The sequence below is a fragment of the Entelurus aequoreus genome, linkage group LG21 (genome assembly GCF_033978785.1).
Source record: "Entelurus aequoreus isolate RoL-2023_Sb linkage group LG21, RoL_Eaeq_v1.1, whole genome shotgun sequence".
NCBI classification, from domain to species: domain Eukaryota; kingdom Metazoa; phylum Chordata; class Actinopteri; order Syngnathiformes; family Syngnathidae; genus Entelurus; species Entelurus aequoreus.
Window position 1 is genome coordinate 8,092,629 of NC_084751.1, and position 13,678 is coordinate 8,106,306.

Consider the following 13,678-nt stretch of genomic DNA (forward strand, 5'->3'; position numbering starts at 1 on the left):
AAAGACTTGGTCTTCACTTGTTTAAATAAATACATTAATTTTTTTACTTTGCTTCTTATAACTTTCAGAAAGACAAATTTAGAGAAAAAATACAACCTTAAAAATGATTTTAGGATTTTTAAACACATATACCTTTTTACCTTTTAAATTCCTTCCTCTTCTTTCCTGACATTTTAAATCAATGTTCAAGTAAATGTATTTTTTTTATTGTAAAGAATAATAAATACATTTTAATTTAATTCTTCATTTTAGCTTCTGTTTTTTCGACGAAGAATATTTGTGAAATATTTCTTCAAACTTATTATGATTAAAATTCAAAAAAATTATTATGGCAAATCTAGAAAATCTGTAGAATCAAATTTAAATCTTATTTCAAAGTCTTTTGAATTTATTTAAAAATGTTTGTTCTGGAAAATCTAGAAGAAATAATGATTTGTCTTTGTTATAAATATAGCTTGGTCCAATTTGTTATATATTCTAACAAAGTGCAGATTGGATTTTAACCTATTTAAAACATGTCATCAAAATTCTAAAATTAATCTTAATCAGGAAAAATTACTAATGATGTTCCATAAATTATTTTTTTAAGTTTTTGTCTTCTTTTTTTCGGTTGAATTTAGAATTTTAAAGATTCGAAATTGAAGATAAACTATGTTTCAAAATTTAATTGTAATTTTTTTCGTGTTTTCTCCTCTTTTAAACCGTTCAATTAAGTGTAAATATCATTAATTATTAATAATAACATAGAGTTAAAGGTAAATTGAGCAAATTGGCTATTTCTGGCAATTTATTGAAGTGTGTATCAAACTGGTAGCCCTTCGCATTAATCACTACCCAAGAAGTAGCTCTTGCTTTCAAAAAGGTTGGTGACCCCTGACTTAGAGTAATTCAGAGTAAAAACCGCCATAATTTTAACGAGAAAATTTTGATGACTGAACTGATACTTTTTTTTAAACAGTTTTAAAATCTACAGATTTTTGTTATACAGTTTACTAGGGGTGTAACGATACACAAAATATTTTTGTTCGGTACGTACCTCGCTTTAGAGGTCACGGTTCGGTTCATTTTCGGTGCAGTAAGAAAACAACAAAATATACATTTTTCGGTTATTTATTTACCAAATTTGCAAAATCTTCCAAAAATATTTTTCTTAGTGGAATATTTGATGTGAAGTAATGGGAATAGGGATGTCCGATAATGGCTTTTTGCCGATATCCGATATTCCGATATTGTCCAACTCTTTAATTACCGATACCGATATCAACCGATACCGATATCAACCGATATATACAGTCGTGGAATTAACACGTTATTATGCCTAATTTGGACAACCAGGTATGGTGAAGATAAGGTACTTTTTAAAAAAATTAGTAAAATAAGATAAATAAATTAAAAACATTTTCTTGAATAAAAAAGAAAGTACAATAATATAAAAACAGTTACATAGAAACTAGTAATGAATGAAAATTAGTAAAATGAAGTGTTAAAGGTTAGTACTATTAGTGGAGCAGCAGCACGCACAATCATGTGTGCTTACGGACTGTATCCCTTGCAGACTGTATTGATATATATTGATATATAATGTAGGAAGCAGAATATTGATAACAGAAAGAAACAACCCTTTTGTGGGAATGAGTGTAAATGGGCGACCGCTTTCATAATCCTCTCGTTTTGTCGCAATAAAAGAGATTTTTATTATAAAAAATATTTAATCACGCACACAAAGTACGGGAAATTGGTGCCGTATCGGCCCAAATCAGCAGTATCCATCCCTAATGAACGTACAGTTTTAAAGGTTGGTGATTTGAGTAGATCTAAACCCCATCTAATGATGGCAACGTTCTCTCCCTTGTGGCGCACCAGGTTTGGACCAGGACCTGGACCCGAGAGGTCAGTGGACTCCTTCACCTTCACGTGTCCTCCTCCTCACCGCCAGGTGTGTTCCAGAGAGCGCCGCCATGGCGGAGCACGGCGGCATCCTGGCCAACAGCACTCTGATCGCTGCTGACTGCCGCCATCCAGAACATCCGGTCCGGACGCTGACTCGCGTGCCCTACAGAGACGAGGAGTCCTCAAAGCCCGCCTCCACCATCTACACCCGGAACCGAAGTCGTCGGGTCAGAACAGGTCAGGATGAAGTCCTCTGGTTGTTTTCTTGTCCTGGATGGTCTGGGTTACTTGGGAGCGTCTCCCTCCTCATGCGCTGTATCCCCAGCAGGCCTTCTGGGTTCCGTGTGGCACGCTGGCGTGGGCGCCATCAGGCGGTGCCTCGCCGGCGTCTTTGTAGCGCTGCTGGTGTCGTACCACAAACGCCACCAGGTGTCAGGTAGCTCTCGGCGCGGACCTCCCGTCTTTCCTCCCCGGCCACTCAAACGCCAGCTTCCACGTCCTTCTGGGATAACCCGTGTGGTTCTTGCAGATGTTCTGCAGCTGTGGTCGGCCTCCTTCCTGTTTTATTGCCGCTCGGCGCTGATCAGCGCCCGGCGCCTGGGCCAGGTCGCGCGGTCAAAGACGACAGGGGTCAACGGTCACGGACGGCCGGACTGTGAGAGAGTTTCTTTCCTAAAGAGTTGTCTTTAAGGATTCATTCACTTGGTGACCACTAGGGGGCTCTTTTTGTTCTTCACCATGCTTTACTTCCTGCAGAATACTCCCACTGTCTACTTCATTCCTCACATCCAGTGCTGCTCCTCTGCACTTTCCGGAAATGACCATCGCGATATCTTAGCCCCTCCCCTTCCGCTACGTAGCCAAGATGGCGGCTCTTGAGGGTGGTTAGGGTCCACTGCAGGTGAACACGGATAGTGAGGCTGACTGACCAACAGGCGGAACCTCGATTTTACCTACTTTTAGATTAGTGTGCTCGCTCGTGTTTAATAATTTAATTTTCTCTGAAAAAAGATGCCACGCTTAGGGATGATGTTCGAAACCGGTTCTCCCGGTTGTTTGATAAGAAAAGAACCGTTCGATAAGAAAAGAACCGATTCCATGGACTCTAATCCCTTTTTGAGAACCGGTTCCCGTTATCGAGGCCACTATAGTAAAGAAAAAGAGTTGGTTCTTTATTGGAATCCCTGGGAACGAATCCCGTCCCACAGGAAATGCCCTGTGGCACGTCCCAGGAAATGGCGTAGCTCAGTCATTAGGCGGCAGATACAGAAGCAGCGACAACAATGGACCGGAAAAAAACGCCTCAAGGCATGGCTTCATTTTACCCAAAAAAATACGACGAGGAAACGGTTATCTGCAATTATTGCCAGGCTGCGCTCTCATGTAAGGGGGGGAAGTACAACAAGCATGATGAAACATGTTCAGGCCGTACACAACCTGAAGGTTAGAGAAAGGTGTCGTGGAGTCATTCCTGGAGGAGGCCACACTGATGGACCCCAGAAGGATGTTCCAATAGCAGCAGAAGTGCACTTTTTGGAGCGCTGTATTATTTTCAGTTTCGTGCCCAAGGGACTGATTTTATTTAAAACTATATTATTATTTATACACCTATAGTGATCACAGAGACAGGTTGTTTTTGTGTTACTGTATATATTTGTTTTTCTGAAAAATCCCACTTAATATACTTTGAGTAACAACAGTCAATATTTATTTTTTTTATTTTATTTTTTTAGGGGGGTAACAGTCAATATTTATTTATTTATTTTATTTTTTTCTTATAAAATAAAAGTGAGCTTTTGTTAAACCAAATATTGTGTTTTTTTCCATATACAACAAACTATCTGGATTCGATAAGAGAATCGATAAGGAATCGGTTCGATAAGAGGATTCGATAACGGGCTCAAACTCGATAATTTCTTATCAAACATCATCCCTAGCCACGCTGCCTTTCGTTCAGTGGCGCCTCATCCAAGAGCACACACACACACACACGCACGGCCCCTCCCTTGGCCCTTCACTTCTCCCCCCCTATGTCTGCTCTTTTCTCCTCCTGTGAGCTGCTTCTTTGCGGATGTTGATGTTTAAATGTTTATTATTGCAGCGATATGGTTGTTAAAGTTAAGGATTGCTGATCATTTGTGAGGGCACAAAAAACTTTATCTGATGGTAACTTTATCTGGTTATTTTATTTTCAAATGTTTAAGGATTTTTGTGATTTCTGATCATTTGTGAGGGCACCTAAGGGACTTTTCTGTACACTCTGAACACAATATGAAGTGCTATACAGTACCGCATATTAAACAAACATAACAAGGAGGTGATGGATCAACTATCTCTTAACGAGCTGAAACAACAACGACAAGCTAAACTGTGCTATACCATCTAAACGTTCCACTTACTTCTTACGGCCAAAATGTCCCGGTTTCCCCACATTTCCATAACACTTATTCTCTATTAAAAAGTGTTACCACTTTCACATTTCTCAACTGATTCCAACTGTTTCAAAGTCAAAATGCTCTTTGCTAGTGTTTGTCAATTGCTAGCATGCTAAAAATTATGGTTTTTTTTGGCAATTTTGTGAGGTACGCAACCCTGTCATACATTTTGGTACTTGACACATGGTAACAGACGGGATTTAGTAAGTTGACATGTCATGATTTTGTAGCCTATTTTCTGTTAACGCTATCTTGTTAGCTTTTAGCGTGGTAGCTTTTTCTAGTTATTTTCTGTCAACGCTGTCTTGTTAACTGTTGGCATTTTAGCATGGTAGCGTTTCCTAGTTATTCTATTTTCAAATGTTTATTATCATAACAATATGGCTGGTGAAGTTTCAGGGTTTTTGTGATTTCTGATCATTTGTGAGGGCACCAAAGGGACTTCTGTGTGTGTTTGCAATGCAGCGCATACAGGACAGTTCAGCTGGCTGCTGTTTTTAGCGTGTTGATAAAGAGTTAATTTAGAAGCTTTTTGTAGTTATTTTCTGTCAACGCTGTCTTGTTAACTGTTAGCATTTTAGCACGGTAGCTTTTTGTAGTTATTTTCTGTCAACGCTGTCTTGTTAACTGTTGGCATTTTAGCATGGTAGCTTTTCCTAGTTATTCTATTTTCAAATGTTTATTATTATAACAATATGGCTGGTGAAGTTTTCAGGATTTTTGTGATTTCTGATCATTTGTGAGGGCACCAAAGGGACTTCTGTGTGTGTTTCCAATGCAGCGCATACAGGACAGTTCAGCTGGCTGCTGTTTTTAGCGTGTTGATAAAGAGTTAATTTAGAAGCTTTTTGTAGTTATTTTCTGTCAACGCTGTCTTGTTAACTGTTAGCATTTTAGCAAGGTAGCTTTTTGTAGTTATTTTCTGTCAACGCTGTCTTGTTAACTGTTGGCATTTTAGCATGGCAGCGTTTCCTAGTTCTATTTTCAAATGTTTATTATTGTAACAATATGGCTGGGGAAATTTTCAGGATTTTGTGATTTCTGATCGTTTGTGAGGGCTCCAAAGGGACTTCTGTGTGTGTGTGTGCGGGTGTTTGCATACAGGACAGTTCAGCTTGCTGTGGTTTTTAGCGTGTTGATAAAGAGTTAATTTGGTAGCTTTTTCCGAGTTATTTTCTGTCAACACTGTCTTGTTAACTGTTAGCATTTTAGCTTTTTCTAGTTATTTTCTGTCAACACTGTCTTGTTAACTGTTGGCATTTTAGCATGGTAGCGTTTCCTAGTTATTCTATTTTCAAATGCTTATTATTATAACAATATGGCTGGTGAAGTTTCAGGGTTTTTGTGATTTCTGATCATTTGTGAGGGCACCAAAGGGACTTCTGTGTGTGTTTGCAATGCAGCGCATACAGGACAGTTCAGCTGGCTGCTGTTTTTAGCGTGTTGATAAAGAGTTAATTTAGTTGCTTTTTCTAGTTGTTTTCTGTCAATGCTGTCTTGTTAACTGTTAGCATTTTAGCAAGGTAGCTTTTTCTAGTTATTTTTTGTCAACACTGTCTTGTTAACTGTTAGCATTTTAGCATGGTAGCTTTTTCTAGTTATTTTCTATCAACGCTGTCTTGTTAACTGTTAGCATTTTAGCATGGTAGCTTTTTCTAGTTATTTTCTGTCAACACTGTCTTGTTAACTGTTAGCATTTTAGCTTTTTCTAGTTATTTTCTGTCAACACTGTCTTGTTAACTGTTAGCATTTTAGCAAGGTAGCTTTTTGTAGTTATTTTCTGTCAACGCTGTCTTGTTAACTGTTAGCATTTTAGCATGGTAGCGTTTCGTAGTTATTCTATTTTCAAATGTTTATTATTGTAACAATATGGCTGGTGAAGTTTTCAGGATTTTTGTGATTTCTGATCGTTTGTGAGGGCTCCAAAGGGACTTCTGTGTGTGTGTGCGGGTGTTTGCATACAGGACAGTTCAGCTTGCTGTTGTTTTATAGCGTGTTGATAAAGAGTTAATGTATGTGTTTTTTATATTATTTTATAGTATTTTATATTTTAGTGAAGGTTTGTACACAATGTAGACTTTTGCCCAGGCTGGAACCAATTATTCATGTTTACATTGTTTCCTATGGAGGAATTTGGTTCAATATACAAACTTTCCCATGTATGACCCGAATCCTGTTGAAGAGAAGTTGGTCAATTGAGGTTCAGCTGCACGTATTTTCCCATGATGCCTTGGGGCGCACGTCTTGTCGGTGGTTTCTCTCTCCCACAAACGGGCCGCACCTCTTTCGGACTTTGCTTGTTTCCGTGGCGAAATGCAAATCCCTCCTGGCGGCATCTTTTTTTTTTGACGGCGCCTCCTCTTGTGTTTGCAGCTCGCCACTGCGGCGTCATGAGCGCCAAGCATCAGGATCTCCACGCCAACGGACCTCTGTGTGAGTTACCGGACGCCAACACGCACACGGGTATGTTTCCGAAAGCGCGTTGACTCCAAATGAGCGGACGTGGCAATAAGTGTGTGGCCCCGCAGGTGAGGCCTGTCAGGAGAAGCATCAGGTCAGCTCGTCCTCGTCGACCATGTGGACGCTCGCCGCGTTCGCAGGTTGAATAAACCCTCAAATACAGGAAGTGTCCGGCAAAATGGTGGTTCCTAATAAGGTGTCCCGTGTTTGCGTCCTCAGTGTGGTGTGTGCGTCAGCTGACCTCGCTGGTCTGGACCCTGACCAGGACCGCCTTGTCGTCTTTAGACCGCCTCCGACGCCATGCAGGTTTTGTGGTCCTGCTCTCTTTAAAGTGTCCAAGGTCTTCAGGGTTCTCAGACCTTCCTGAAGTACATGTGGTGTGTCCAGGTGGGACGCTGGGCGGTGCGTTCAGGCGCATCAGGAGAAGATGGAGCGACTGTCCTCTGCTGACTTGGCAAGTTTGTGTCTGCTGAAATACATTCTCATCAGAATGAGTTGTACTAATAATAATAATAATAATAATAATACCTGGGATTTATATAGCGCTTTTCTAAGTACCCAAAGTCGCTTTACATGTTAAAAATTCATCATTCATTCACACCTGGTGGTGGTAAACTACTTTCGTAGCCACAGCTGCTCTGGGGTAGACTGACGGAAGCATGTTTCTAACATTCCTGTCATCCCCCTCTTTCACACTTTTCAAGGTTGTTTCTGGAATATCAAAGTTTCCACTTCTTCTTCCACGTTCTTCAAACTATTCTATTCCACTTCCTGGTCGTCTCGCTCTTCCATGACATTTATTCTCTATTCAAGTGTTACTTTCACTTTTGATTCAAACTGTTACGAAGTCAAAAAGCTAATGTTAGCCAATTGCTAGCATGTTAGCTTTTTCCCAGGTATATTTTGTCAATTGTTGGCATGTTCAATTATTTTCAGTTATTTTGTTAACTGTCTGCATGCTAACTGTTGGCACGTCGGCATGCTAACTGTTGGCACGTCGGCATGCTAACTGTTGGCACGTTTTGGCACGTGGGCATGCTAATTGTTGGAAGGTCGGCATGCTAACTGTTGGCACGTCCGCATGCTAACTGTTGGCACGTCGGCATGCTAACTGTTGGCACGTCGGCATGCTAACTGTTTGCACGTTTTGGCACGTCGGCATGCTAACTGTTTGCACGTTTTGGCACGTCGGCATGCTCATTGTTGGAAGGTCGGCATGCTAACTGTTGGCACGTCGGCATGCTAACTGTTGGCACGTCGGCATGCTAACTGTTGGAAGGTCGGCATGCTAACTGTTGGAAGGTCGGCATGCTAACTGTTGGCACGTCGGCATGCTAACTGTTGGTACGTCGGCATGCTAACTGTTGGCACGTTTTGGCACGTGGGCATGCTAATTGTTGGAAGGTCGGCATGCTAACTGTTGGCACGTCGGTATGCTAACTGTTGGCACGTCGGCATGCTAACTGTTGGAAGGTTGGCATGCTAACTGTTGGCACGTTTTGGCACGTCGGCATGCTCATTGTTGGAAGGTCGGCATGCCAACTGTTGGCACGTCGGCATGCTAACTGTTGGCACGTCGGCATGCTAACTGTTGGAAGGTCGGCATGCTAACTGTTGGAAGGTCGGCATGCTAACTGTTGGCACGTCGGCATGCTAACTGTTGGCACGCCGGCATGCTAACTGTTGGAAGGTCGGCATGCTAACTGTTGGCACGTCGGCATGCTAACTGTTGGCACGTCGGCATGCTAACTGTTGGCACGTCGGCATGCTAACTGTTGGCACATCGGCATGCTAACTGTTGGAAGGTTGGCATGCTAACCATGCTTTTATAGCTTATTTTGTAACGCTAGCGTGCTAACTGTTAGCATTTCTGCTCGGCTTTTTGGTATTCACATGCAATTGCTTTTTCTAGCAACTTTTTATTTTCTGTTTTCTTCCATTCATTTGGTGACATGATTATATTCACTTATAATATTAAATGTTATGAATTAGTCTCCGAACTTCTTGCTTTCCGTCCTGCAGGTTTGTCCTCTCGGTCCTCGTCCTCGTCTTCAGTAAGCTCCCGCTCGCCAAGACTTTGTTCCACACCACAAAATGAAAGTGAAATAAGATGTTGAAATGTCACCTCTCAGGCTTGTGTTGCTTCAGTCCTGCGGGTTTTGCAGTCCCGAGTGTCCGCGAGTGGAAGACTTCGGTCTCTGATGTTCCGGTCCTGTCCTCAGTCCACGGCCTCGTATCAAGGTGGAGCCGAGCAGCGGGTGGCGCTGTGGAGGTGAAAGCTTTCTTCCCGTTCCCGCTTAACCAAGCACATTGAAGCAACATTGATCATGTGTCGCTTTTTTTTGTCCTCCGTTGCCACCTGACAGGAAGTGACGGCGTCGGAGTCGGCGCGCCTCGCTCGTCTGGAGCGCGGCATGGCGTCCTTGTGGGAGCGCGTGGAGTCCGGCGGGCGGCGAGCGAGGCGCAGGCACGGCGAGCTGCTGGCCATGTACTCTGATCTCAAGCTGCTTGGCTCCGCCCACAACAGCAAACTGCGCCTGAGCCGCCTGGTGGACCAGCAGCTGTCTCGGCTGAAGAGGAGACTGGACCAGGACCGACTGCAGAGAGGACAGGTCATCTATTTACAAGAAGAAGTGATGCTTCATCCTAAAGATGTTCAATGTCCGCCCTCAGGACTTGGACCAGCAGCAGCGCCAGGCATCACGTCTGGATCATCTGGAGGCCAAGATGGAGGTACACAAACTACACGTACACAAACAAGATGGAGGTACACAAACTAGACTTATTTAGCATCTTGACCTTTTTCAGTGTTCACAATGACATCATCAGATAGAATATATAGACTTTTTTATTTATTTATTTTATTTTATTTTATTTTTTTTAATTTTTTTTTATTTTTTTATTTTTTTTTAATAGTATAGTATATAGACTTATAATAACACCAATACTTTGTATTTGATAAATAACTACAATTTGCAGTTCAGTGAATGAAATGCTTGAATGTCCAGGTGAGTGGAGCGTGTGGGTGTTGCAATCAGTTGACAAAAGTGGCATGTGGAGAGGTTTGTAAATTGCTGGTCATTCTGGGAAATCAGGGAATTTTGGGAACCAGAAAACATGCTGGCTTGAATGTCCAAGGTGAGCAGAGTGTGTGGATGGTGGAACTCTTTGAGTGGGAGGAGAAGTGTGGAATATGTAGCATTTTTGTACATTTCCCAATCATCAATGGGGAGAAAATTCCAGGAATTTTGGGAAAGTGAAAAGATGTTTTGCGTTCGACATATGGAGGAGTTGTGTGTGTGTGTGTGTGTGTGTGTGTGTGTGTGTGTGGATCAGGGGTCAGCAACCTTTTTGAAAGCAAGAGCTACTTCTTGGGTAGTGATTAATGCGAAGGGCTACCAGTTTGATACACACTTAAATAAATTGCCAGAAATAGCCAATTTGCTCAATTTACCTTTAACTCTATGTTATTATTAATAATGAATGATATTTACACTTAATTGAACGGTTTAAAAGAGGAGAAAACACGAAAAAAATGACAATAAAATTTTGAAACATAGTTTATCTTCAATTTCGACTCTTTAAAATTCAAAATTCAACCGAAAAAAAGAAGAGAAAAACTAGCTAATTCGAATCTTTTTGAAAAAAATTAAAAAAGAATTTATGGAACATTATTAGTAATTTTTCCTGATTAAGATTAATTTTAGAATTTGGATGACATGTTTTAAATAGGTTCAAATCCAATCTGCACTTTGTTAGAATATATAACAAATTGGACCAAGCTATATTTCTAACAAAGACAAATCATTATTTCTTCTAGATTTTCCAGAACAAAAATTTTAAAAGAAATTCAAAAGACTTTGAAATAAGATTTAAATTTGATTCTACAGATTTTCTAGATTTGCCAGAATATTTTTTTTGAATTTTAATCATAACAAGTTTGAAGAAATATTTCACAAATATTCTTCGTCGAAAAAACAGAAGCTGAAATTAAGAATTAAATTAAAATGTATTTATTATTCTTTACAATAGAAAACATTTTTTTACTTGAACATTGATTTAAATTGTCAGGAAAGAAGAGGAAGGAATTTAAAAGGTAAAAAGGTATATGTGTTTAAAAATCCTAAAATCATTTTTAAGGTTGTATTTTTTCTCTAAAATTGTCTTTCTGAAAGTTATAAGAAGCAAAGTAAAAAAATTTATGAATTTAAACAAGTGAAGACCAAGTCTTTAAAATATTTTCTTGGATTTTCAAATTGAGTTTTGTCTCTCTTAGAATTAAAAATGTCGGGCAAAGCGAGACCAGCTTGCTAGTAAATAAATACAATTTAAAAAATAGAGGCAGCTCACTGGTAAGTGCTGCTATTTGAGCTATTTTTAGAACAGGCCTGCAGGCTACTCATCTGGTCCTTACGGGCTACCTGGTGCCCGCGGGCACCGCGTTGGTGACCCCTGCTTTAGGGCATGACGGCAAACGATGAGGGCGGTCGTTGCTTTTGGTTAAATTAGAGCCCCGCATGGTTGAAAGGTCGGATTTGGGATTAAAAATAGCAGCAATTTAAGGCATTGTAGAACTATGAGTACATCCGTTCATTTGAATGGGACTTTTTGACAATATTGATCCTAGCACAAGTGTTCTAGATCAGTGTTCTTCAACCTTTTTTGAGCCAAGGCACATTTTTTGCGTTGACAAAATGCGGAGGCACACCACCAGCAGACATCATTAAACAACGAAACTCAGTTGACAGTAAAAAGTCATTGTTGGATATGACTTTAAAGCATAACCAAGCATGCATCACTATAGCTCTTGTCTCAAAGTAGGTGTACTGTCACCACCTGTCACATCACATCATGACTTATTTGGACTTTTTTGCTGTTTTCCTGTGTGTAGTGTTTTACTTCTTGTCTTGCGCTCCTATTTTGGTGACTTTTTCTCTTTTTTTGGTATTTTCCTGTAGCAGTTTCATGTCTTCCTTTGAGCGATATTTCCCACATCTACTTTGTTTTAGCAATCAAGAATATTTCACTTGTTTGTATCCTTCTTTGTGGGGACATCATACTTGCCAACCCTCCCGTTTTTACCGGGAGACTCCCGGTATTCAGCGCCTCTCCCGACAACCTCCCGGCAGAGGTTTTCTCCCGACAAACTCCCGGCAGAGGTTTTCTCCCGACAAACTCCCGGGCCGTACTTATCAAGCTTCTTAGAGTGCCATTTTACACTTAAGTCCTGAGAATTTGCGAAATTTAGTCCTACTCTCAAACTTAAGAATAAAAGCTTTTTATCAACGTTCTTAAGTCTAAGAATCACTCCTACTCCCCACGATATTTAAGAGACCTTCAGAGGTGTCTTAAGTGGTTAGGAGTTGCCAGCAGGGGATGGCACTGAGGCGAGAGAGACGTGCGCGAACGTTCGGGTAACGGAACAATGTTGTTGTTTTTTTATGACGAGCAGCTGATCAAACGGTATCGTTTAGACAGAGCGGATATTATTTTTGTCACAGATTTAATACTTTTCGATTCCTTGTTGATTTCTGCATGTGTCTGCAGTGGGCTAGTATATATAGAGCCACCCACACCAGTTTCAAATTAGTTGCCTAATTAATGAATTGGAAAGAAAATGTTATGACAGTAGCGTATGTGTGTGGCCGTGAGGTGAGTGACGTCAGTGAGTGTGTGGGCGAGAGAAGAGAGGGAGCGGTAGCGTGAGTGCCGGCGGGGACTAGTTTGTTTTGTATTATTTTGTAGTTTATTGTCAAAATATACACTCCCATTGTCCACTTCAATATTTCCAAGATATTTCTTTATTCTTAGACAACGGATTCCCTTCCGTGATTGGTCATTTCTATGGACACAGAAATGACGTCACCTAAAATTGCGTTTACGGCACATAGTAATGTCGTAATTCAGCTCTGAGTGTGACACTTAAGATTCAGTCCTACACTTCGCTGAAAGTGTGAGTAAGACGCTTGATAACTAACTTTTAAGTGCAGCTTTCAGCCAAGAATTTATTTACTCTTAAGTCAACTCTTAGCAGACTTCTTAGGAGTCATTCTAAGAAGCTTGATAAGTACGGCCCCTGGTATTCAGCCGGAGCTGGAGGCCACGCCCCCTCCAGCTCAATGCGGACAGCCTGTTCTCACGTCCGCTTTCCCACAATATAAACAGCTTGCCTGCCCAATGACGTCATAACATCGAGGGCTTTTAGAGAGAGTGCACAACTGCGCACACAACAAGGAGACGGAGCAGAAGAACGAGGAAGTTACAGACATGGCGTCGACGAGCAAGATGAAGAAATACGCTTGCAAGTTCCAAAACGAATGGAAACAAGAATTTCAGTTCATCCAGGACAGTTGGAAGGGGAAGGTGTATGTAATTATGTTGCCTGTACATTTTGTAGAACAGACTTCTCCATTGAACACGGTGGCCCAGTCATGAACGGAGGAGAAGTTAAACAGGACAATACTGCCATCTACTGGATAGCCCCCGGAACACTGAAATTCAAGTATTTATTTTATTTATATGTATAATAAAATATATATATATATGTATGTGTGGGGAAAAAATCACAAGACTATTTCATCTCTACAGGCCTGTTTCATGAGGGGTTTTCCTCAATCCTCAGGAGAAAATCTCCTGAGGATTGAGGAAAACCCCTCATGAAACAGGCCTGTAGAGATGAAATAGTCTTGTGATTTTCTTCCCACACATACATATTACGCTCTACCACGGTATCGAGCACTATTTTTTTATTTTATTTATTTATTTATTTTTTTGGATAATCTAATTAAGATATATATATATATATATATATATATATATATATATATATATATATATATGTATATATATATATATATATATATATATATATATATATATATATATATATATAT

The 13,678-nt window shown here is 40.5% G+C and overlaps 1 protein-coding gene across 7 annotated transcripts in view; it reads left to right on the forward strand.

The window, feature by feature from the left end:
* LOC133638279 (SUN domain-containing protein 2-like) overlaps nt 1–13,678 on the forward strand; it is a 29,446-nt gene that overhangs the window by 6,425 nt on the left and 9,343 nt on the right. For 5 of the 7 annotated variants that reach the window (XM_062030726.1, XM_062030724.1, XM_062030728.1 and 2 more), the window contains 12 exons: nt 1,864–1,890; nt 1,948–2,127; nt 2,216–2,326; nt 2,420–2,545; nt 6,699–6,788; nt 6,854–6,925; nt 7,005–7,091; nt 7,173–7,239; nt 8,808–8,839; nt 8,918–9,057; nt 9,152–9,397; nt 9,459–9,518. In XM_062030726.1, the coding sequence (XP_061886710.1) occupies nt 1,864–1,890; nt 1,948–2,127; nt 2,216–2,326; nt 2,420–2,545; nt 6,699–6,788; nt 6,854–6,925; nt 7,005–7,091; nt 7,173–7,239; nt 8,808–8,839; nt 8,918–9,057; nt 9,152–9,397; nt 9,459–9,518 (1,238 nt within the window). The remainder of the gene's footprint in view (nt 1–1,863; nt 1,891–1,947; nt 2,128–2,215; nt 2,327–2,419; nt 2,546–6,698; nt 6,789–6,853; nt 6,926–7,004; nt 7,092–7,172; nt 7,240–8,807; nt 8,840–8,917; nt 9,058–9,151; nt 9,398–9,458; nt 9,519–13,678) is intronic. The other 2 variants (XM_062030722.1, XM_062030727.1) reach the window with 2 other exon arrangements.